Consider the following 24,948-nt stretch of genomic DNA (forward strand, 5'->3'; position numbering starts at 1 on the left):
CACCCTTGTAATAGCAGCCTCCCCACCATCAGCCCAGGCACGGGGAGGTCTTTGTGCTCTAAATTTAACTTGTTCTTCCTGCTGCGATGTTGGACCCTGGGGCAGTGGAGGGTCCCTGCAGGCCAAGGATCCTGTGACAGTTTTTAGTTGTAAAAGCTTTGATAAGACAATTTCCGTAGAATGGTAACGGGAAAGCCAGAATGGAAGTGATGAGAAGAAACGGAGTGTGTGGTTAGTCGGTTGGGAGCGTAAGTGTCTTCCCAGAAACTTGCCACTGGAGGGAAAGAAAGGTGGGATGCCAGCAGCAGTACAGTATTGGGTCAAGGGAAGCTTTTGTTGTTTTTAGGATTGGTGATCTTAGAACATATTCAGAGACAAAAGGGAAGAATTCACAGAAGAAACTGAAGTTCAAGAGAGGAGATAATGGAGAGGAAGTGGGAGAGAGGAAGTGGGATACCAAGGGCAAAAGACCAGAGAGAGAGAAGAGCACATCTGTCTCAGTGTCACCCACATTCTCTCCGGGACGCAGAGCCAAAGTACAACGGCCCACACACCTTTTATTGCCCAGCAATTAGCCCCTCATGTACACAGTCAAAATTTTGGAAAACATATATGTTTTCTCTTATGGTTTTTTTATATATATAATATAATTTTTTTAAATTGATTTCCAAGAGGAGGGGAGAGGGAGAGAGAGGTAGAAACATCAATGATGAGAGAATCATCATGGATTGGTTGCCTCCTGCACGCCCCCCACTAGGGATCAAGCCTGCAACCCAGGCATGTGCTGTGACCAGGAATCGAACCACGACCTCCTGGTTTATAGGTCGATGCTCAACCACTGAGCCACACCGGCTGGGCTGATTTTCTTAATCTTTTAAATAATGTTTTAGTCATCTCTGGTCTTAGTCATCTTCATCTTGGAGGCTGGGCTCTCGGCTTATCTGCATGTGTTCTCTTCTACAGTCCTTCTAGCTCCTTGTCAGCTAGTCCCATACAAACTTCCTCCTTGTCACCATTCATTTTGTTAGCCCCTTAACCCAACTTCCATTTCTCTGTTCTATTATGTAAGCTGCCAGGGCAATATTCAATTTAACACAACTCGATAATTAGGTTTGCTTTGTGGAACATCAGCATTTAATTTTTGAAGGTGGCTGAAACTGTATTTTCTCATAGTAACAAAATTTTATGTTTGGGACTTCTTTTAGGTTTACCATGAGCTTTAACAGACATAATCTGAAATACTATGTGCTACCAAAGAAGCCTAAAAAGGTAGCATTTGATTGCTTAGAATGGATCAGGAAGCATCACCCACGTGAGTATAGCCATGTGATGAGTTATGTCTAGAAGTAATAAATACATGTCTTCTTAGTACCACAATCTTATATAATAAGAGGCTAATATGCAAATCGACCAAATGGCAGGACGATGTGCACTGACCACCAGGGGCAGACGCTCAACGCAGGAGCTGGGCTCACGGCTGGCGAGCGCAGTGGTGGTGGCGGCAGCACTAAAGATGTCTGACTGCCAGCTTAGGCCTGTTCCTCCTGGGGAGCGGGCCTAAGCCATCAGTTGGACATCTTCCGAGGACTTCATGGACTATAAGAGGGCACAGGCCGGGCCGAGGAACTCCCCACCCCTGTGTGCATGAATTTCATGCACCGGGCCTCTAGTAGAATATATAAAATTGCATAAGAAACATTTCTCATGATAGCACTGATTTGCTATTTATAGAGCAGAATATCTCAACTCCCTCAGTTCTGAATATTGTGAAATCTCATTCGGTTTGATAACAATAAACCCTAACAATAAAAAATATGTTTTAAAATAAACCCTAACCAAAAAAAAAAAATTAAATATTTCCTCCTACATCTCTATTTTATAATGGATGGTTTCAGTGTCTTAACTCTGGCTTCTATCTGTGTGAATTATACAGGTCTTTGTTTCATTGTGTTCTCCCAAGTGTGTCTGCCTTTAAACTATAATAATTAAAATGAGATTCTGAGATTAATGGTAGTTTCCCATGTAACCCACTTTCCATGGAGAAGTTAAACATCTTTATTTCATTTTTTAAAACTTAATATACATATTGGTTTGAAGAAATCAAACAGCGCAGTGATGGACCATGAAAAAGTTAGTAATTTCCCTCTCCCTGGCAGCTAATATAAATAGCATAATAGTGTGTAAATCTATACCTTTGGCTCTGACACAGAGAAATGACTTTTTCTTGATACCTTTATTTTCTGATTTAAAAAATAAATACATAAAAACAACAATAAATATAATACATGCTCATTGAAGAACATTTAGAAAGCAACAGAAAGAAGAAGGAAGCAAAAGACAAACCTCACCTCAAGACAAATCACTGTTATCTTTTTGGTTTGTTTCCTTCCATTAATTTTTTAATGCATTTTTCTGTCCATTAGCATACTATATACTAGGTGTACCGGTTAATAATGGCGGATTTTGTAATCAAAGAAAACAAGATAATTTCAAGAGAAACACCAGAAATGCTTTATTCAAAGTAATGCCCATCGCTAGCTACACATTTCCCCCATCTTTCAGGTATTTTGTGGATACTGTCCCAATAGAACTTTTCTTGGTTTGAGGCAAACCATTCAGAGACCCAATTTCCCAGTTTTGAAGTGCTGCTCAGAAAGTGCGTGTACCATCGACCGGAACAAGTGGTCATCTGAAGGAGCAAGATCTGGTGAATACGGGGTGGGTTAATACTTCCCAGGCAAGATCTTTTAACGTGTCTTTAACTGGTTTTGAAGTGTGTGATGGTGCGTCATCATGAAGCGAAATTACTTTGCTGTGTCTTCTGGCACATTCTGGTCGTTTCATGATCAAAGTGTGGTTCAAATTGATTATTTGTTGTCGGTAGCGATCAGAATTAACGGTTTCAGCTGGTTTTAGAAGCTCATACTACACCACACCTTCCTGATCCCACCAAATGCAGAGCATTGTCTTCTTTCTGAAGCGATTTGGCCTTGCAGTTGATGTTGATGGTTGACCTGGATCAAGCCATGATTTTGTGCGTTTGGGATTCTCAAAATGAATCCACTTTTTATCGTCAGTCACAATCCGATGCAAAAAAGACTTTCTTTCGTGCCATTGAAGCAACATTTTACTGATGACTTTTCGGTTTTCCATTTATCTTTTGTTCAGTTGATGTGTCACCCATTTTCCTTCCTTTAGAATATTTCCCATTGCTTGTAAACGATCGGAAATTGTTTTCTGAGCAGTTTGACATGCATCTTCATCCAATAATGCTTGTAATTGTTGGTTTTCAAACTTTTTCGGTTGATCTAGACGTTCTTTGTCTTTCACATCGAAATCATCACTTTTAAAGCGTTTAAACCAGCATTCACAAGTATCTTGAGATGGAGCATGTTCACCATAATCTTCCTGAAGTACATGATAACTTTTTCTTCAAAATAAAGTAATGAATTAAAACTTCCCACAATTGCTCTTTTTTTTGGCACGAAATGCAACATTTTTAAGCATAAAAATATCTATGATGTTAACACCTTCAGCAAATTTGACATGAAATTTTGAAGCTTGCTGTCAGTATAACAAAATAGCATACATATCAAATCGCATATATATCAACATATGTGTAACTCCATCTATTGAAAAAAATCCACATTATTAACTGGTACACATAGTATATATATACTAGAGGCCCGATGCACAAAATTCGTGCAAGGGGCTCCGAGGGCCAAGGCAGCAGCCCTGGAAGGACGTCTGGCCTAATTAGCATATTACACTTTTATTATTATAGATTGTGTTTCTATCCTTAACCTGTTTTATATCTTGAGCATTTTCTCATGTCTTTTTAAAAACATAGAAAATATTTGACAATTATACCCTATGTTCTTTTATAATTTCCTTTCTTAGCCTCCTAATTTTGACCATTAAAATTTTTCTAATTTTCAAAATTCGAATAAAACTTTTTGTTTAAGTCCTTGTACCGCTTTATTTTCTATATTAGTTTTCTAAAAGGAAACTTGAGTCCAAAGATAGAAGCATTTCTGGGGCTCTTTGATACATATTGCCATTTGTTTTTAACAAAACTTGTGTAAGGATGCCTTCCCATTTTCTAGCCAGTGTGGAATAGAGCCCAGGGTTTGTCCAGGTCCACCTCAGGAGTCATGCAGGGATAGGATTAAAGGCCAAACCCTGACATTTTCAGTGCACGTGAGTTCTCTTTGCTTGAATTCTGCTACCTCCTATAAGAAAACTATGGAGGCCTGTTTATGTTTCATATGTTTTAAAGAACATAATATAGATTGTGCTCTTATTTATGTTACAAATCCTCATTTCTTGGCAGATGATTCAGGGATAATTTACTGCCTCTCCAGGCGAGAATGTGACACGATGGCTGACACCCTACAGAAGAACGGTCTCCCTGCTCTTGCTTATCATGCTGGCCTCAGTGATTCTGCCAGGGACGAAGTGCAGCACAAGTGGATCAACCAGGATGGCTGTCAGGTAACATTTTTTAAAATAAACAAGTAGCCGAAACCGGTTTGGCTCAGTGGATAGAGCGTCAGCCTGCGGACTGAAAGGTCCCGGGTTTGATTCCAGTCAAGGGCATGTACCTTGGTTGCGGGCACATCCCCAGTAGGAGATGTGCAGGAGGCAGCTGATTGATGTTTCTCTCTTATCGATGTTTCTAACTCTCTATCTCTCTCCCTTCCTCTCTGTAAAAAATCAATAAAATATATTTTAAAAAAATAAAATAAAATAAACAAGTAATTTTTTTATAGTATATAAGCAGACATGCTCATGTAGAATGAAAATTGTTTTTATCATAAGTAGTAAACATCAAAATAAGACTGAAATAAAAAAAATGTTTTTGAAGGCTTCTAAAGTTGCCCTTTCTTAAATTTAAAAAAAAACAGTTTCTATTGAGATTAATTCAAGATCATAAAATTCACCCTTTTAAAAAAGTTTACAAGTCAGTGGTTTTAGTATAGTCACAAGGTTATGCAGCCATCGCCACTAATTCTAGAATACTTCATCATTTTAAAAAGAAACCCCATACCCATTAGCAGCTACCCCTTACTCCCCCAACCCTCCATTCCCTGGTAACCATTAATCTACTAGCCATTACTAATCTGTCTCTCTAGATTTTCCTATTCTGGACATTCTATATAATAAAAGCCTAATATGCTATGTGGCCAGTCGTCCGTTCAACCAATCAAAGCATAATATGCTAATGATATGTTAAGGCCGCTCAACCACTCACCATGACGTGCACTGACCACCAGAGGACAGATGCTCCGACCAATAGCTTAGCTTACTGCTGGGGTCCAGCCAATTGGGACTCAGCGAGATGGGCCAGACACGCCCTGGAGCCCTCCCACAGTCCCTCCCCGGCCCCTCTTGCAATCTGGGACCCCTAGGGGGATGTTGGAGAGCCGGTTTCAGCCCGATCCTGCAGACCAGGCCAAGGAACCCCACTGGTGCATGAATTCGTGCACCAGGCCTCTAGTTTCATATAAATGGAATCATACAGAATGTGTTCTTTTTTAAATATATTTTTATTGATTTCAGAGAGGAAGGGAGAGGGAGAGAGATAGAAACATCAATGATGAGAGAGAATCATTGATTGGCTGCCTCCTGCACGCCCCCTACTGGGGATCGAGCCTGCAACCCAGGCATGTGATCAGAATCGAACCCAGGACCCTTTAGTCCACAGGCCGACCGACACTCCATCGACTGAGCCAAACCAGCCAGGGCCAGAATGTGTTCTTTTGTGACTCATTTCTTTTACTTGTCATAATGTGTTTTTTTATTGTTGACACTATTACAGATGTCCCTCATTCTCCCCTTTCCTGCTCCACCCACTTATATGTTCTCAAGGTTTATCGACATTGTAGCATGTATCAGTACTTCATTCATGTTTGTGGCCAGGTAATATTCCATTGTATGAATTTACCAGTTTGCTAGGCATTCATCAGTTGGTAGACTATTGTGAATAAATGTGTGTATAAGACTTTGTTTGAATTGATGGGAATGTAAACTATAGAATTTTACATTCCCATCAGAAATATATGAGGTTCCAATGTCTCTGCTTCCTCATCAACACTTAGTATTGTCTGTCCTTTTACTGTATCCATGCAAGAGTGAATCTCAGGAAAAGGACTAATGCTTTTTTTGTAGTCTATGAATTTTTCAGCTCAGAAAAAGAAACCATTACCTTCAAGATATGGAGGAGAAATATCTCTCAAAATTATTTCCTAAGGGGGAACAGAAGGATATCTTAGAGGATATCAGCCTAGTATTCTCAGAAAGAAGTGGTTTAAGATGTAAATCTGACTCAGTGCAGACATTTGAATCAATGATGTAGTAAATAACTTGAGAATGTGAAAGAAAAAGAAAACAGATGGAAATTGAAAAGAAAAAATATGATACTTGTTGGTGACAGGGGATAGGGGTTTAGCTTGCAAATAATAAGTGTACCCAGGGAAGAAATCAGGATAATCAAAATGTGCTATAAGTATATATATATCAAATTTAAAAGACAAAAATCACTGGGGGAAAACTTACATGTATAGTTCACCACTTTGATTTACAAACCTCAAAAATTATATTCATCAAAATTTACTCTACAAAGAACAGAAAATAGACATGCCTAAGGATGTTTCACTAAATACATATTTTTTAAAAAAACAGGAATAGACTGTTTTTAGACTCAGAAATGGAAAGACTGGAACTAGAGAATTTCATACCTAGCTCAATATCATTTATGTTGAAAACAACAGGAAGGCATTTTCACATATGTAAATGTTCAGAAAATAGATCACTGAAATACAGATGTCAATCTTCTCAAATCAATTTATATATTTAACTAATCAAATTTCTAGTATTTTTTTTTCTTTGATAAACTTTTTTCTAAAGTTTGCCTGGAAGAATATTCAAGTGAAGATAACTAAAAGAATTTGGCAAGAAAATAACACGTCAACACTGGCTATATTATAACATAGATCAATGAAACAAATTCAGAAACACGCTGGGAAACATGTAAAACCAGTATATAATAAAGAATGTATTAAAAATTAATGAGGAAGGGAAGATTATTCTACTGGTATCATTTTGGATCCTCGTATCAAAATTAATTACAGGTAAATAAAGATACTGCTATTTTTAAATGAATGAATTCTGAGTAGAAGAGAACCTAAGCTTAAAAATAGCCCAAAACTAAGTAATCACAGAAATGATACCTAAAGAGCTCAATGCTTCTGTATTAATAAAATTATAAGCAGCAACAAACTAGGAATTATATTTTCAGCAAATAAAACATAATGAAGAGCTTGTAAAAATTTGATAAGAAAAACATGAGTCTTAATAAATTACCCTATAGGCCATCAAGAGACTATTGGAGTCCTAGCTGGTTTGGCTCAGTGGATAGAGCATCGGCCTGCGGACTGAAGGGTCCTGGGTTTGATTCCAGTCTAGGGCACGTGCCCAGCTTGTAAGCTCGATCCCTAGTTAGGGGGCGTGCGGGAGGCAGCTGATCAATGATGTTTCTATCTCTCTCTTCTCCCTTCCTCTCTGGAATCAATTTTATATATATATATATTTTAAGAGACTATTGGATAGGAAAAACTATAAAAGGCCAAATTCAAATGCTTTTTTAAATGCAACTTTGCTAATATTCAAAGGAATTTAAAATAGTGAGAGATCATTTTCACCTCTTGCGCAAACTTTTACTAACTGTTGGGGACAGTGCTGGAAGAGGCAGGTCCCTGGTGTTCATGACAGCCTTTCTGGAAAACAATATGGTGAGCTCTTATCAAGAGCCTCAAATCTGAATTGTGAGCTTGGAATCGACATCAGTGTGATCTTTAATAGTAAATACCCCAATAACATTTTCTACTAAAGAGCCTAAATGTCCTGAGAGAATGAACGGGCACCTTATGGTACTACATTCATGCCATTAAAAATGGTTTATGGAGAGAAACCAAGATGGCAGCATAGGTAAACACCGGAAATTGCTGCCTCGAACAACCACTTCAAAAATACAACTAAAAGACAAAACGGACATCATCCAGAACCACAGGAAGGCTGGCTGAGTGGAAATTCTACAACTAGAAGGAAAGAGAAAAGCACACTGAGACTCAGAGGAGGTGCGGTGTGGAAGTGCAGAGGTACGGAGGCGCACGTGGAAGGGGCTAGCAGCTGAGGACGTGGCGCACTCGGAAAGGCCTGGCAACTGAGGACATGGCTGTCTTTTTCAGTTGGGAGGGAGTCTCAAGCTCCCTACTGCTCTGAACTCCAGTTGCGGGTGAGACTCTGGGGACCCAGACTCATACAGGGAGAAACTGGACTGTCTCACATCGGTCAGAACTCGAGGGCGGCTTTCTCTCAGAGGTGCTTGCAGCGATTACCGGGACACTGAGAAGCGGGGCCTCTTAGGGCAGGACTGGGGATCAGCCATAGCTGTTTGCTCCGCCCTGTTGATCCCCTGAGACCCCGCCCCACCCAAGCTGTGTGCAGAGGCTTTTGCATATGAAAGGCCTGGCCCTTTGCAATCTGAAAATTACCTGACAAACTGCAGCTGGATCAGAGAAACCCAGAACATCCAAAAGAAGGCCCAAGGCCCCACAGCAGCAGCTTGCATTGCTTCACAGCTGGGCTCCTGCTGGGTAGCCTCAGGCAGAGGCTAAATTAGCACCTCCTTAGATATCCAAGAGCCAGTGTACCCAGTGGTCAGAGTGGGACCATCCAGATTAGAACTCCTCAGATCCATAAGGAACACACTCAGGGGGCAGACTCAGTGAGCACCAAAGCCCCACTGAAGCAAGTCTTGCCCCAGAAGGGTGTCTCCAGCACAGAAGTTCTCCCACTGCAGACACAGCTGATTCTCACAGCCAATTGGCCTGGAGGTCAGTTCCTCCCAGTGATACCTACAACAATCAAGGCTTAACTACAACAAGACTGTGCACACAGCCCACAAAGGGGTGCACCAACAGTGTCCACCTCCAGTAATTGGGGAAGCTGAGCCACTGGACCCTATAGGACACCTAGCACACAAAGCCACTCTATCAACACAGGGAAGCAGCCAAAATGCGAAGACAAAGAAACAGGTCACAAATGACAGAAATGGAGGAAAGCAAACTACAGGATATAAAGTTCAAAACCATGGTTATAAGGTTTTTCAAGAATTTTCTAGAAACCGCCAATACATTTAGTAAGACCCTCAATAAGTCTAGTGAGGCCGCCGATAAATTTAGTGAGACCCTCAATAAATCTAGTGAGACCCTCAAGGTTATGAAAAAGGACCAACTAGAAATTAAGCACACACTGTTGAAATAAAGAATATTATACAGAGTTCCAACAGCAGACTAGAGGATCTCAAGAATCAAGTCAAAGATTTGAAATACGAAGAAGCAAAAAACACCCAACCGGAAAAGCAAAAAGAAAAAGAATCCAAAAAAATGAAGATAGTGTAAGGAGCCTCTGGGACAACTTCAAGCGTACCAACATCCGAATTTTGGGGGTGCCAGAAGAAGAGAGAGAGCAAGATATTGAAAACCTATTTGAAGAAATAATGACAAAAAACTTTCCCTACCTGGTGAAAGAAATAGACTTACAAGTCCAGGAAGCGCAGAGAACCCCAAACAAAAGGAATCCAAAGAGGACCACACCAAGACACATCATAATTAAAATGCCAAGAGAAAAGACAGAGAATCTTAAAAGCAGCAAGAGAAAGACAGTCAGTTACTTACAAGGGAGTACCCATACGACTGTCAGCTGATTTCTCAACAGAAACTTTACAGGCCAGAAGGGAATGGCAAGAAATATTCAAAGTGATGAATAGCAAGAACCTACAACCAAGATTACTTTACCCAGCAAAGCTATCATTCAGAATTGAAGGTCAGAGAAAGAGCTTCACAGATAAGAAATAGCTAAAGGAGTTCATCACCACCAAACCAGTATTATATGAAATGCTGAAAGGTATCCTTTAAAAAGAGGAAGAAGAAGAAAAAGGTAAAGATAAAAATTATCAACAACAAATACACATCTATCAACAAGTGAATCTAAAAATCAAGTGAATAAATAATCTGATGAACAGAATAAACTGGTGAATATAATAGAATCAGGGGCATAAAAAGGGAGTGGACTTTGGGGGGGGGAGCAGTGTGGGGGGTGCGGGAAGAGACTGGACAAAAATTGTACACTTATGGATGAGGACAGTGGGGGGGGTAAGGGCAGAGGGTGGGGTGGGAACTGGGTGGAGGGGAGCTATGGGGGGGGGAGGAACAGCTGTAATAATCTGAACAATAAAGATTTAAATTTAAAAAATGGTTTATGAAGAATTTTTTAATGATATGAAAATGTTCATGATGGAGAAAGGTAGTGAAATGTAGAATTCAAAAAAAGAAACCGATTGTTTTAAACTCCTTTAAATCTTTATATATAGCCCTGACCAGTTTGGTTTGGTTCAGTGTTTAGAGCATCAGCCCTCAGACCAAAGGGTCTTGGGTTCGATTCCTAGTCAAGGGAATGGAAACTTGGTTGCAGGTTCCCCAGCCCGGGTAGGGAGGCACACTCTCTCACATGGATGTTTTTTGTTCTCTGTCTCCCTCTCTCTCTTGCCCCCTCCTCTTCCCCCTCCCTTCCACTCTCTAGAAATCAATGGAAAACATGTCCTCAGGTGAGAATTTAAAAATATATACATAGCATAAATATTCTACAATACACATGCATATATATAATATAAAACACTTGGATAAAAATATGGTTTTTAAAAATTGGTTAAAAATGTTTTTTAAATCTAATTGTTTTCTACTCTCAGACAAGCTAATCCTTACAGTCAGGGTGTAGCCTACTGGACAGCCTTGGTCTTGTTAGATTTGTGAATTAGAATAAAACTTGGTTGTTTTTCTTCACAAAGAAATGATTATAGCCTGAAGTTTTAAAAGCAATACAGAAATAAAGAAGGCAGTAACAACTAAACAAAGCCGGTTTCCCAGGTAAAGGCTTTCGGAAGGAGTTGGCTGTCATCTGCGGCCTTGAGTCATGTATCCGCCCCACGGCGGGTTCTTGGAACCTTGTGGACCACACCCTGTGGGCTTGTGGGCTGGGACATCTTTCTCCGAAGTCTATCTGCTCTCCACCACTGCACTTCCTCTTTCCAAGGAGCTTTTGCCTTTGATCAAAGTGCCCTAAATTTAGATGGACCGAGAACCTAGACTGCAGGCTGCTGCCATTCCCAACACTGACGAATGTCCCCATTTGCCATGCACGTGCTCCATAGGTTTCAGTTCTCTTCTCTGGGATTCACAGTCACTGAGATCGTGGCATTGGCCTCAGTCTGGCTGCCAGATAGTTCATTTGCTTTTGAAATACCGTTTTTGCTGTAGCAATTAATCTTTTAAAACTAGCTTTATTTATATAATGCAATTTTGCCTGGAGATACAGTGTTTTTGTCTGGGTTAAATAGGCCCTAAATTTGCAAAGGAAATGGATATTCTTGAAGGTGATTTTTTGCTACACACTGATTTATCAAGCTCCCGAAATTTAACAGTCACCTTGCTTCTACTAAGTAATTTGCATAGGCCAAGATCTAGGGTGTCCAGTCTTTTCCTGGTATAAACAACTCAGACTTTTACTCACATGAGTTTTGATAAAAAACTTCACATTTTGACTGCAATTCACTGATGAATAAAAGAAGCTGCTGTATGATCAGCTGCTGTCACTGGGAGAAGAGATGGTACACACGGAACTGGTGAATCATCAGAGAAGCTGGCAGCAGTGACCTTGGACGCTCAAGCCCTGGGAACACCTGAGCTCCTGAGCAGCATGGTTCTGATCACTGGCCTGGATACCCTGGCCGTGTGCGCAGCACTCACACCACCTCGTCAGAAACGTAAGAGAACAAACAGCTACAGCACGTTGAGAGGTGGCTGCTACCAATTCTGGCTCCCTCAGGTGACAGTGCCAAGTCACACAAGAAAATGCCTGCCCCACCGAGCGTCTCTTTACCTTCTTGGGTCTCAATAAAACTGCACATTGCCCATCTGGAAATCTCCTATTAGTTGTGCTAAATAATGGGACCAAGTTAAGATACTACATTGTTGTATAGAGTACATCTTAAAATAGAAGAGAAAGCTTTTAGGAACATCTGTTATTAAAATGACTGTTTGAATGCCTTGTGAGGCTAATAGGCTTTTGCTCTTACATCAGGTTATCTGTGCGACAATTGCATTTGGAATGGGGATTGACAAACCCGATGTGCGATTTGTGATCCACGCGTCTCTCCCTAAATCCGTGGAGGGTTACTACCAAGAATCTGGCCGAGCTGGAAGAGACGGGGAGATATCTCACTGCCTGCTTTTCTATACCTACTATGATGTGACCAGACTGAAGAGACTTATACTGAGTAAGTCCCCCTTCAGTCTCGTGATAGTGGTACCCTACTTCTGCTATTGTGGTACTTTTGGTCTAGTTACAGAAAAATAGAAATGCTTCTATAAATATGGGAGTTTTAGTATCATGCGCATCTCATGCAAATCTTCATCATCGAGAATAATGAAGATTTGCAAAATATTTTCAGATACCCGTGACTATCTACATTTATTCCTATAAAACTAATATCTTAAGGGATGGCCATAAATATTTCGTTAATTATAATATAAAATGTCATGTTGATATATAATGCTATTAATAATTATTTCATTTAATATTTAAAGTAACATGAATGTATTATAAATATTTCTGTGATATTCTCTTTTGTTTTTTTACTCTAATAAGTCTTTTTTGCTATGTTCTTCATTTCTTTTAGTGGAAAAAGACGGAAACCATCATACAAGAGAAACTCACTTTAATAATTTGTATAGTATGGTACATTACTGTGAAAATATAACAGAATGCAGGCGAATACAGCTTTTGGCTTACTTTGGTGAAATTGGATTTAATCCTGATTTTTGTAAGAAACACCCAGAAGTTTCTTGTGATAATTGCTGTCAGTCAAAGGTAAAATGGAAAAAAAATTTTCTCCTCTTGATATAGAAAAGTTAGATGAAAGATGGATTTAATAATTAGTTTTCCCATCTTCTTGAGGTAAGCCTTCTCAATCAATAAAACTGTCTTTGCTACAAAAAAAAAAAAAGTTAGATGAAAATAGTGGCCCCTAAGGAATTAAACAAGAGAAAGATTGCTTCCTTCCCATAGTAATTTGGAATGGAAACATTTTAATATTCTATGGAATATCTTTAAAATTAGAAGCCCTTAAAAATATACTGGGCCTGTCCAAAACACGGGGGTTATTATATACATGCACTAATAATTATAAGATACTTTAGAAATATCATTATACAAAAAATCCAAAGTGAGAAGGTAGAATATTTTCAATTCAACTCTAATCCATATTTAAAGATCTCATTCTCAAAAGAGTTGTAGTAACTGGAGTCCTGTGTGTTTGAATTCAGATCAATTAGATTATTCTATAAATCGGTTTTTAAAAAACTATGAAGAATAATGGCAATAACTTCTACATGAGTTAGCTATCATTTATCCTAAAAATAACCTTCGGAGATTGTCAAATTCAAGTTCTTGATTGTACCTATGATGGTAATGCTATGTTTTAATGCAGGGGTCCTCAAACTACGGCCCGCGGGCCACGTGCAAATACAAATATTGTATTTGTTCCCGTTTTGTTTTTTTACTTCAAAATAAGATATGTGTAGTATGCATAGGAATTTGTTCATAGCTTTTTTTTAAACTATAGTCCGGCCCTCCAACGGTCTGAGGGGACTGGTCCCCTAAAAAGTTTGAGGACCCCTGTTTTAATGTCTGCAGTTTACAGAGCATTTTCTCACGTGGTTAAATGTCTGTGTAAGGTGCTGGGGATTCACGGAAGAGCGTGGTGGGGCCCATTCATAGACTGGAGGGGAGACAGACCTATATGTGATCAGTGCAGTTACAACTAGACATGCAGCACTAGCCAGAGCAGAGGTGACTGAGTCTCTCTTGGGGTGCAATCTGGATTCATGGCCATCTCCACCCACCGCACCCAACTCTGTAGACATTGCTAATCAGGGCACTCATTCAACAAATATTTGTTGAGTGCCTGCTCTGTGACAGGCACTGTTGTAGGAGCTGGGGATACATCACGGAACAAAATGTAAAGGTCCCTGCCCTTGAGGATCTTACATTCTAGCAGAATGAGGCTGAGTACAAACAGTACACATAACAAGCACATGTTAAGGGGTAAGGGCTGTGGTGAGAAGCGCAGCATTTAAGGAGTCGGGACTAATGGGTGGGATGCAGGATGCAGCATTAGATAAGGTGGCCCAGAGAAGTCTTATTGTAAAGGTGACGTCTGAGCAAAACCCTGAAGAAGAGAGTTAGCTGAGTAGCTCTCTGGATGTGGGCATTCCTGGCTGAAGCCAAGAACAACAGCCCTCAGGTGGGGGCAGGCTTGTGCGTATGAAGGATAAAAAAGGAACCCACGTGGCGAGCAGGGCTATGAGTTAGGAAAGAGGTTGTGGCAGGCCAGGGCAGTGGCTGGAGGGCTGCATCACTCAGAATGGAGTGATCCTCAGTGAAGATGTTTGGGTGAGGCTGTCTGGCAGGAAGGATCAGGAATTCCATTTGGGGCGTATTGAGTTAGATCTGTCCATTAGATCCAGAAATTCTGAGAAGAGGCCGGTGATCCATATGAATTTGGGGGTGTTTAACTTATTGATGTTATTTAAAGGCACAAGAGCAGATGAAATCTTCAGGGGTATAAGTTTAGACAGAAGAAAAGAAAAATAAAGATTGAGTCCTGGAACATTAAGAGATTGAGAAGAAGAAGAACTAGGAAGGAAGACCAAGAAAGAACAAGTGAGATAAGAGGAAAACCAAAGAAACTAAGGATCTGAATGTGCTTAAGTAGTCAGATGCTGCTGCTAAGCCAAGTACAATTAGGACTGAGAATTCACCTTGGCCCTGCAGAAACCATGGTGACTGTGACTTGACCAGTTTCAGTAGGGTGGCGCAAAATTGGAGGCAGTGAATATATAGGACTCTTTCCAGTTTTGTTTGAAAGATGGACAGAGAAAATAAACAGTAGCTGGCAGGGGAAGTGTAGTCAAGAAAAGACAGGAGAAATAAACATTTGTGTGCGGATAGGAATTTGCCTCCAGAGGATGACAATTTGGTACATAAGCATGGGGGAGAATTGCTGAAGCAATGTCCTTGAGTAAGCAGAGGGGATGGGATCTAGTCCTAAATGATAAAACCCAAATATGCAAATCAAACGAAAAGTGGAAAGACCAGTTGATATGACTTGCACTGACCACCAGAGGGCAGACACTCAATGCAGGAGTTGCCCCCTGGTGGTCAGTGATCTCCCACAGGGGAGGCACCGCTCAGCCAGAACCTGAGTTCACGGCTGGCGAGCGCAGCAGCGATGGAGGGAGTCTCTCCCACCTCCACAGCAGCGCCAAGGACCCCTCGGGGGATGTCCAGGGAGTGGGCCTAAGCCAGCAGGCAGACATCCCCTGAGGGGTCCCAGACTGCGAGAGGGCACAGGCCGGGCTGAGGGCCCCTCTCCCCCCCACCCACCCCCAGTGCACTAATGTCGTGCACTGGGCCTCTAGTATACAGCATAAGTAGAGAGATTGCCTTTAGACGGAAACTTGGGTAGTTCATCTATAACAGTGGTTCCCAAACTTATTTGGCCTACCGCCCCCTTTCCAGAAAAAGTACTACTCCGTGCCCCCTGGAAATTAATTTTTTTTAAATTTTAATAGCAAACAGAAAGATATATGTATTAATGTTTCTACCTTTTTTGTAAAATATAGTAAAGAAAGGTGTAAATTAGAAACATTGAAGTTTGAAATTATGAAACTATTTATTGAACTCAGAATAGAAAGGTAATACAAAAAAGTTAAAACAAATGCACCTGTGGCCATCACCGCCCCCCTGGATCGCTGCAGCGCCCACCAGGGGGCGGTAGCGCCCACTTTGGGAATCACTGATCTATAATAACAGGCAGAAGGATGAGAAATTTGCAGCAGGTGCTGATGGTAGCTGTAATGGAGGAAGTTTGTGAAATCTTTCCTGGTTACTTCAGTTTTCTCAAGTAGGAAGCGAGGTCGTCAGCTGACAGGATAAGAGAAGGGATTGAACAGAAAGGAGAAAGTAAAATAGTCATCTAAGACAGGGGTCAGTAAACCTTATCTTAAAAGGCCAGAGAGTAAATATTTTAAGCTTTGGGGCCTTAGAATCACAGCCTCTGTCACAACTACCACTCAGCTCTGCTATTTTTAGCCCAAAGCAGACATAAACAATAAGTGCATTGGTTTTCCATGGCTGTGTTCCAGTAAAATTTGATTTAGAAAAGCAGTCGTATAGCTCATGGACTGTAGTCTGCTGACCACTGTTCTAAGAGAATGGAGGAGTGATGGACTAAGGATGTACAGAGATTACCTGGCAGTGTTAAGGGTCCACCTGAGGTTTGTGGCCATGTATTGAACGTGCAAACAGTCAACATGGTGGCAAGTGTAAGTGTTTCTCCAGCCAAGTTCAGCTGCAGAAGTGCAGACATGAGTGGTGGAGCACTGCATCTACTGTGTCCTGTCAGGCAATGTGATGACGAGGCCTAAGGGCAAAGGACTTGAGGGTGTATGAAGGGTGGTATGACTATATGATGGTCTGTGGGATTCATGCTGAGTTAGGCGAACATCTGAGGATGAGGATTGGTGGATGCCAGATGATGTGAGCTGGAAAGGTAGGAGGGTGGTGGTCAGAGAATCAAGGGGTTGTCTTCATTCGTTTGGGAGAAGTAATAGGTGTGACCTAGGGAGTGAGTTGCTGACGTCTGTGGAGGACAGGATCACTGGAACAGAGGAGATCAATGCTGAAGGCCAAGGTGCGGGAGGATCGCCTCTGTCCTAGTCAGGAATGATGTTGGAGAGAGTGACAGGGCACTCTTTCCTGATGATTCTAGATCAGCCGTGGGCAAACTACGGCCCACGGGCCGGATCCGGCCCTTTTGAAATGAATAAAACTAAAAAAAAAAAAAAAAAAAAGACCGTACCCTTTTATGTAATGATGTTTACTTTGAATTTATATTAGTTCACACAAACACTCCATCCATGCTTTTGTTCCGGCCCTCCGGTCCAGTTTAAGAACCCATTGTGGCCCTCGAGTCAAAAAGTTTGCCCACCCCTGTTCTAGATAGAGCCTCCAAATCACTCCAAGTGTTCCTGTAAGACGAGGAACCTGATCGCCTTCAAGTTGTTGAAATGTGGCCGATGAACAAGGATTAGAAGAGGGGGAGTGGCATGTACAGAGACACAGAAGCAGGACACAGCTTTGGGGACACGCAAGTGGTTAGATTGCTGGTTTGGAGAACTAGCGGAGAGAGCATATGGTAATGGGGCTTTAGAAAAAGGCAGAGTTTGGAGTCAGCCAAGGGGAATATGAGAAAGCGAACTGACAGGAGATAATAAAAAAGATAGACTGCGGCACCAGGGACCCAAAGGAGATGGGAAACTCATAAATTTGCATGTTTTTCATCTCAGAAGTCACCAGCCAGTACATAACAGACCACTGTTCTAGGGGTTCTGAAGGGTATTTTGTTTTCTAAGAATATTCTTACCTGTAGAGTACTGTCAGGTCATTGAAAGACAGGATGTATGTCTGTGAAGCAGTAATAAAATAGATATAGTAGAGTGCTAATTGTTCTGGGCGCAAGGTTAATATAAGAACTTAGAAGAGAATGAACATGTGAAACTTACTTAGATTTTGGTGTGGAAACGGTTGATTTATGACACTGCTAGTTAGTAAACCTTAGCAATCTAGGTCTCATCTTAATTATCATAGAAGGTAATCTCTTTTTATTCATAGGATTATAAGACACGAGATGTGACTGACGATGTGAGAAATATTGTAAGATTTGTGCAAGAACATAGTTCATCACAAGGAACGGGAAATAGGAACCATGTGGGTCCTTGTGGGAGGTTCACCATGAATATGCTGGTTGACATTTTCTTGGGTAAGTGATCTGTTTTATTAGTTTGCGTTATATCAGTTGAAGTTGAACATCTACAGAATCCCCTTGTCTGTTTTCTGATAGACGTGAAGGGCTTCAGGATAAAACCTTTTTCGACTAACAAAAGAAAATCGGTTTTTATGAATTATGCCGATTTTTTTTTTTTTTCCAGAAAGAAACACTTTATGTTATGTGTTTTTAAAATTGAGTTTGAGAGAGAGAGGAAGGGAGAAAGAGAGAAACACCGATGTGAGAGAGAAACATAGATCACTGCCTCCTGCATGCAACCCGACTGGGGATCGAGCCCACAACCTGGAATCAAACAGGCTTTTCAGTGCATGGGACAATGCTCAACCAACGGAGCCACACCGGCCAGGGCTATGCTAATTATTTTTATGGAATTTATAAGTCACTAAAGCAGTGATGGCGAACCTTTTGAGCTCGGCGTGTCAGCATTTTGAAAAACCCTAACTTAACTCTGGTGCCGCGTCACACATAGAAATTTTTTGATATTTGCAACCATAGTAAAACAAAGACTTATATTTTTGATATTTATTTTACATATTTAAATGCCATTTAACAACGAAAAATCAACCAAAAAAATGAGTTCACGTGTCACCTCTGACACGCATGTCATAGGTTCACCATCACTGCACTAAGGTGAGGAGTTCTCACATACAAAAAAATAAAATAAAGCTTATACAGTTTAGTCTGAGTGGAATAGAACTTGCTTAGAGAATTACACGTTGACTAACTTTCAGTTCAAGATGGCAGCCTGAGCATAAGTATCTTTCTTCTTTTTTTTGCTTGACACTCTGTTAAAATAATAATAAGGAAATAAAATGAGAAATTATATCTGCAATAGAGAACCAGAGAGAGACCATCATTAGATTGAGGAAATGGATGGAAGCATGTTGACAAATGGAATGAAGCGCAGTAAACCACGACGGCTAAAATAATTGTAGGAGAGAGTTAGAGCGAGGGAGGGACTATCAGCCAGGCAGAACCCCTTATCAGTAGGCCTCAGGCTTGAAGTCTGGACCCAGGGAGTGGGAGTGAAATCAGGGGAGCCCAAAATAGGGAAAATAGAAGGGGGCCATTAAAAAGAGTCTGCCCACCAAAGAACTGCATCAAATACCAGCCTGACTCTAAAACAAAAATAAATGAACTGCCTGAGGACTAGAATGGCAGCTGAGCCCTGTGTTTGACTGTGTGGCTGGAGCCTGGGCCTGTGGACTGAAGGGTCCCGGGTTCGATTCTGGTCAAGGGCACATGCCTGGGTTGCTAGCTCGATCCCCAGTTGGGGGCAATGCAGGAGGCAGCCAATCAGTGATTCTCATCATTGATGTTTCTATCTCTCTCTCTCCCTCCCTCTCTGAAATCAGTAAAAATATATTAAAAAAACGGGGGGGGTAGCTGAGTTGCAATGGTGGGTGGGGGCACCCAACCCACCTAAAGTCCAGTCCTACCTGCTTATTCTAAAGCAAACCTGATGACTGGATATCCCCATTCAGGGAAGGAATTTGGGGGGACATAGACCTGGATATAAAATAACAGAGGAAGTCCACTAAATAATTTAACCTGATGCCTGAAGATTAAATATAAATGGACAATCAAGAGAAAGACCAAATAGAGTATTTGACCCTGGGGATAGAGATAGCTAAGTAAGTAGGCAATAGCTTTGGGGAGAAGGGAGAGGACACTTTTAATTACTATCTTCACAAAGACTTCAATATTAATAGAATGTTTCAGGAAAGAAAAAAATGACAGAAAGAACTATAAAATTTTTTAAATGATTGACAGAGTAAATTTAGTGGAAAGGTTGGAAGACGAAGTCTAGAAAATCTTCTAAGACCTGAGCAAAAAAAAAATATAGAAGATTTATTCTTAGGAGATATGAAATCTGACAAATAAAATTTTTGTAATAGAAAATAGAGGGAATTATTAAACCAATGATGAAGGAAATTTCCCAGAGCGGAAAAAGCAAAGGCCTTCAAATTAAAATGCCCACTGAATACCAAATCAAATGCTTTATGAGATGTAAGAATACCAAGAATAAGAAATTTTTAAAAAAGAAAAGAACTAAGAACAAAAGTAAAAAGAATGAAACAAAAGAATACCAAGAATAAGAAAAATAAAAAAGAATACCAAGAGTAAAGAGATATTAGGGAGGAAAATTTTCTCTACACTTAGGTTTAGTAGTGGGGGGGGGGGGCTGCAAATTTAACTTCAAAAGATTTAATCATGTATGTAAGGGAGTTCACAGAAAAATATAACTCTAAGTCTAAGTGTTGGTTAGGCTTTGGGGCTTAAATACCACCTTAAGGGAAGGGGAGGAGGAGAAAGGCTTTGTAAGGAAAACAGATGATTTTTTGGAAAGATAAATAGGCCCTTAGGAGAATAGATGGGAGGGAGATAATCATTGTTTGTTTGTTTGTTTGTTTTTGTGACAGTGTCTGTTTAGATGTGGATCTTCGATAATAAGGATCAGTCATCCCTGGTTGCTCCCAGGAAGGGGCTTTATGACAGTTGATTGAATTCCTTGGGGGGGGGGGGGGCGGGGGGGCGGTCTGTGCTTGAGATTTCTTCTGCTCAATAATTTTTGTCACAGTGACTTATTCTGGACCTCTTTATTGATGGTCCTGAAAGTTTCGGAAAGTAAAATCAGAAACCAAAACCAAACTGGCATCAGATTAATATCAGCAACTCTGGAGACTAGAAGGCAAAGAAAGTGAGGCACATCATAAGATACCATAAACAAAGGAACTGACTGAGGGGTCCGGTGAGAAGAAATCCCAGAAACAAAGCTATGCAGCCCATCCAGTAAGCAGTTTGTGCCCATTGTAACAAGGTCAAGAAAAATCTATCCCAAGTAGTATAAAGAATAAGAAATGAAATATTTTTTTAAATATATTTTTATTGATTTCAGAGGGAAAGAGAGAGAGAAACATAAATGATGAGGATCATTTGATCGGCTGCCTCCTGCCCGCCCCCTCCTGGGGATGGAGCCTGCAACCCGGGCAATGCCCTGACCAGGAATTGAGCCTTAACCTTCTAGTTCATAGAACAATGCTCAACCACTGAACCACACTAGCTGAGCTTTTAAAGAAATATATTCATTCATTTTCATCTTCACCTGAGGATATTTATTTAATTTTTTAAATATATTTTTATTTCAGAGAGGAAGGGAGAGGGAGAGAATCATTGATCGGCTGCCTCCTGCACGCCCCCTACTGGGGATCGAGCCCACATCCTGGGTATGTGCCCTTGACTGGAATCGAACCTGGGACCCTTCAGTCTGCATGCCAACATTCTATCCATTAAGCCAAACCAGCTAGGACTCTTTTTTTTTTTTTTTTTTTTTTTTTTGAGAGAGAGAGAGAGAGGGAGGCTAGGTGGGAGAGGGTGAGAGAGAAAGGGAGAAACATCAATGTGAAGGATACACATCGATTGGTTGCCTCCTACATGTGCCCAAACTGGGGCCAGGGATCGAACCTGCAATCCTGGTACACGCCCTTGACTCCTCGACCTTTTGGTGTGCGGGGCCAACATTCTAACCATTTAGCAACACTGGCCAGGGTAGAAATGAAATATTTTATTGATGGCAGTGAAGAACACACATGTTACTTCTCCACCAAAAAAGGAGAAAGGGGTTTAGAAACTCCAGGGGAAAGATTATACTTGAGAGCTAAGGTTATGTGTAAAACAAAGGAAATTGTCACATGATTTTGAGTAATTGATAAAATCTACAAAAAAAATAACCCATTTGCCTGAATGTAGTAAACATCCTCCTTAGGGTTGCACAAGAGTCACAGCATTCCAAGTGGGGAAGGAAACTTATTAACTGTTGATTCACTACAACACTTGGCGTCAACATATAGACTTAAACATAGTTAGAGAACAGGACAGGATGTATATGTTCATCTTGATATAAAAGTAAAGTACATAAATAAATAAAAATAAAAGAAGGGAGTACACAGAAGGTTTGAGATGCTAATTTACATAGAGGGGAGGAAGAGTGGTCAAAAGTTCTATCTAAACTTACAAAAATATTAAATAGATGAACCAGTATTATAGCAAAATTTGGGGCAGGGTAAAGTGAAGGGGGGTGGCGTAAATGAGATGAAGCCTCCCTGTCATAGTTGGGGGTTCATTAGGTAAATGTCAGGTGGTGACTGGCTAGAGCAGGGGTGGGGAGGCCCTTTTTCTGCCAAGGGCCCTTTGGATATTTATAACATCATTCTAGGGCCATTCAAAATTATCAGCTTAAAAATTAGCCTGCTCCCCCTAACCGGTTTGGCTCAGTGGATAGAGCGTCGGCCTGCGGACTCAAGGGTCCCAGGTTCGATTCCAGTCAAGGCCATGTACCTTGGTTGCAGGCACGTCCCCAGTAGGGAGTGTGCAGGAGGCAGCTGATCGATGTTTCTCTCTCATCGATGTTTCTAACTCTCTATCTCTCTCCCTTCCTCTCTGTGGAAAATCAATAAAATATATTTTTAAAAAAAAATAAAAAAATTAGCCTGCTCTATTTGGTCAAATATTTAATTAACTCACCCCTAATGCCTTGGCAGGGCCAGACCAAATGATTCTGTGTGCCTTATACGGAGCAGGCCAGATGTTCCCCACCCTGGGCTAGAGGAATGACAACAAGGGTTAGGGTTCCTGTGGAGGTAACCACAAGAGCTGAAAACAAAAGCTGTTTAAAAAGTGAATGCCTCAGAAAGGGGAAGTGAGGCAGGAGGGGAGGGTGGGGCCGAGGAATGTTGCTTTTAATTTTAAACCCTTCTGTACTATAGTCTCTTTTTCCGAGATATTAAACTAATTAAATATATAAACAGTTAAGCGGTTCATTCATTTAAAAAAAATCCATAGCCTGGATTGGAGTAGGAGGAGCATTTGCCCAGTTTCTCAGCTTTCTCCTCTGACTGCTCATTCCTCAGGACAAAAACAGCTTCCGTGCAAGTCTTCCCTTTCAGGATTCTTGCCTTCTAGTTTGGACCTTTTTCAGGGGAACAAAGGATTGCAGATAAATCAATTTATTATAAGAGTTATACACGATCACTACATTGCAATATGTAGAAAACCGAAAAAGTACAAATAACTCCAGAAAAAAACTGCTAATATTTTAATGTGTTTGCTCACAATCACATATTTATCATATTGTACATATAATTTAACATTTTTATATAATAATAGTAAGCATTTTCTTATTTCTTATTTTAAAGTAATTTTTAATAATTTATATTTTGTCATGGTAATGATGTATTCCATTTATCCAGACCTGCCCACAAATGACCTCTATTAGAGGGTTATGATGTGCCTGCATTTACTAATCTAACTTTTTTTCCCTTCTCACCAGGGAGTAAGAGTGCAAAAATTCAGTCGGGGATATTTGGAAAGGGGTCTACATATTCACGACACAATGCTGAGAGACTTTTTAAAAAGCTGATACTCGACAAGATCTTGGATGAAGACTTATTTATCAATGCCAATGACCAACCCATTGCCTATGTGATGCTCGGAAGTAAAGCGCAAGCTTTACTAAATGGGCATTTAAAGGTATGGCATTTTTAATGTTTGTTTCATTGTATTATTTCACGGTGAGTAGACAAAAACATATTACTGCTAATTAAACTCTCTTTTCCAAAGCTTATGGATACTGAGTTTATTTGTACTATCTTATATGAACATATTATGTTCCTCTTTTTTTTTTTTTTTTTTAAAATATATTTTATTCATTTCTCACAGAGAGGAAGGGAGAGGGATAGAGAGTCAGAAACATCGATGAGAGAGAAACATCGATCAGCTGCCTCCTGCACATCTCCCACTGGGGATGTGCCCGCAACCCAGGTATATGCCCTTGACCGGAATCGAACCTGGGACCTTTCAGTCCGCAGGCCGACGCTCTATCCACTGAGCCAAACCGGTTTCGGCATATTATGTTCCTCTTAATTTGCAAAGAGACTTTAACATGGAACCCAAGTAATGCAGTACTTATCAAAGTGAATTTAGTGGGTTATCAGATCACTAAATCACCACATGTTTACTAAACTAACATTTGTCAGGAAGTAGTTCTGTGCTAGGCACTGGGGATACACAGAAGGAGAATGCACAGCCCCTGTTCCCAAAGGGCTTACTATCCACTTGGCATAAAAGAAGTAACTCCCAAAAATGCAATGAAGCATTAAATAAAGCCCCTATTTTGATGCAAGTGTGCACACGCACACACTCCTATGATTTCTCTCTCTCTCTCTCTCTCCCCTAACTCAAAGGTAGACTTTATGGAGACGGAAAATTCCAGCCGTATCAAAAAACAAAAAGCCTTAGTGACGAAGGTTTCCCAGAGGGAAGAGGTTGTTAAGAAATGTCTTGGAGAACTTACGGAAGTGTGCAAATCTCTGGGGAAAGTGTTTGGTGTCCATTACTTCAATATCTTCAACACTGTCACTCTCAAGAAGCTTGCAGGTAGGTGTGTATGAACCTTTTGTTCCGTGGCATCAATTAATAGGCCCAAGGTCAGTCTCGCTAAGGAACTTTTTTTTTTTTTAATATATTTTATTGATTTTTTTTACAGAGAGGAAGGGAGAGGGATAGAGAGTTAGAAACATCGATGAGAGAGAAGCATCGATCAGCTGCCTCCTGCACACTCCCTACTGGGGATGTGCCTGCAACCAAGGTACATACCCTTGACCGGAATCGAACCTGGGACCCTTGAGTCCGCAGGCCGACGCTCTATCCACTGAGCCAAACCAGTTAGGGCTAAGGAACTTTTTTAAGTGCATAAATGTATCTCAGGCTTTTGTATTGTTTTTATTTAATGTCTAAATTAAAAGCTCAGAGAAGCCGTTTAAACTTATTCTTGAGATACTTTCCTCCAATGCTGGATGTTAGAATATGGATAATTGCCGTCTCTAATACCAGATGTTACTCAATGATTATGTGTCCAT

General features: G+C 40.6%; 1 protein-coding gene across 1 annotated transcript in view; it reads left to right on the forward strand.

Annotated features, from left to right (window-relative positions):
- BLM (BLM RecQ like helicase) overlaps window positions 1–24,948 on the forward strand; it is an 80,675-nt gene that overhangs the window by 45,699 nt on the left and 10,028 nt on the right. The window contains exons 13-19 of the mRNA XM_070400528.1: window positions 1,206–1,312; window positions 4,334–4,494; window positions 12,202–12,397; window positions 12,800–12,990; window positions 17,857–18,004; window positions 23,361–23,560; window positions 24,274–24,466. Coding sequence (XP_070256629.1) covers window positions 1,206–1,312; window positions 4,334–4,494; window positions 12,202–12,397; window positions 12,800–12,990; window positions 17,857–18,004; window positions 23,361–23,560; window positions 24,274–24,466 — 1,196 coding nt within the window. The remainder of the gene's footprint in view (window positions 1–1,205; window positions 1,313–4,333; window positions 4,495–12,201; window positions 12,398–12,799; window positions 12,991–17,856; window positions 18,005–23,360; window positions 23,561–24,273; window positions 24,467–24,948) is intronic.

This window comes from Myotis yumanensis, unplaced genomic scaffold (assembly GCF_028538775.1).
Source record: "Myotis yumanensis isolate MYYU_CA2020_CCGP unplaced genomic scaffold, mMyoYum1.0.hap1 SCAF_20, whole genome shotgun sequence".
Lineage (NCBI taxonomy): Eukaryota > Metazoa > Chordata > Mammalia > Chiroptera > Vespertilionidae > Myotis > Myotis yumanensis.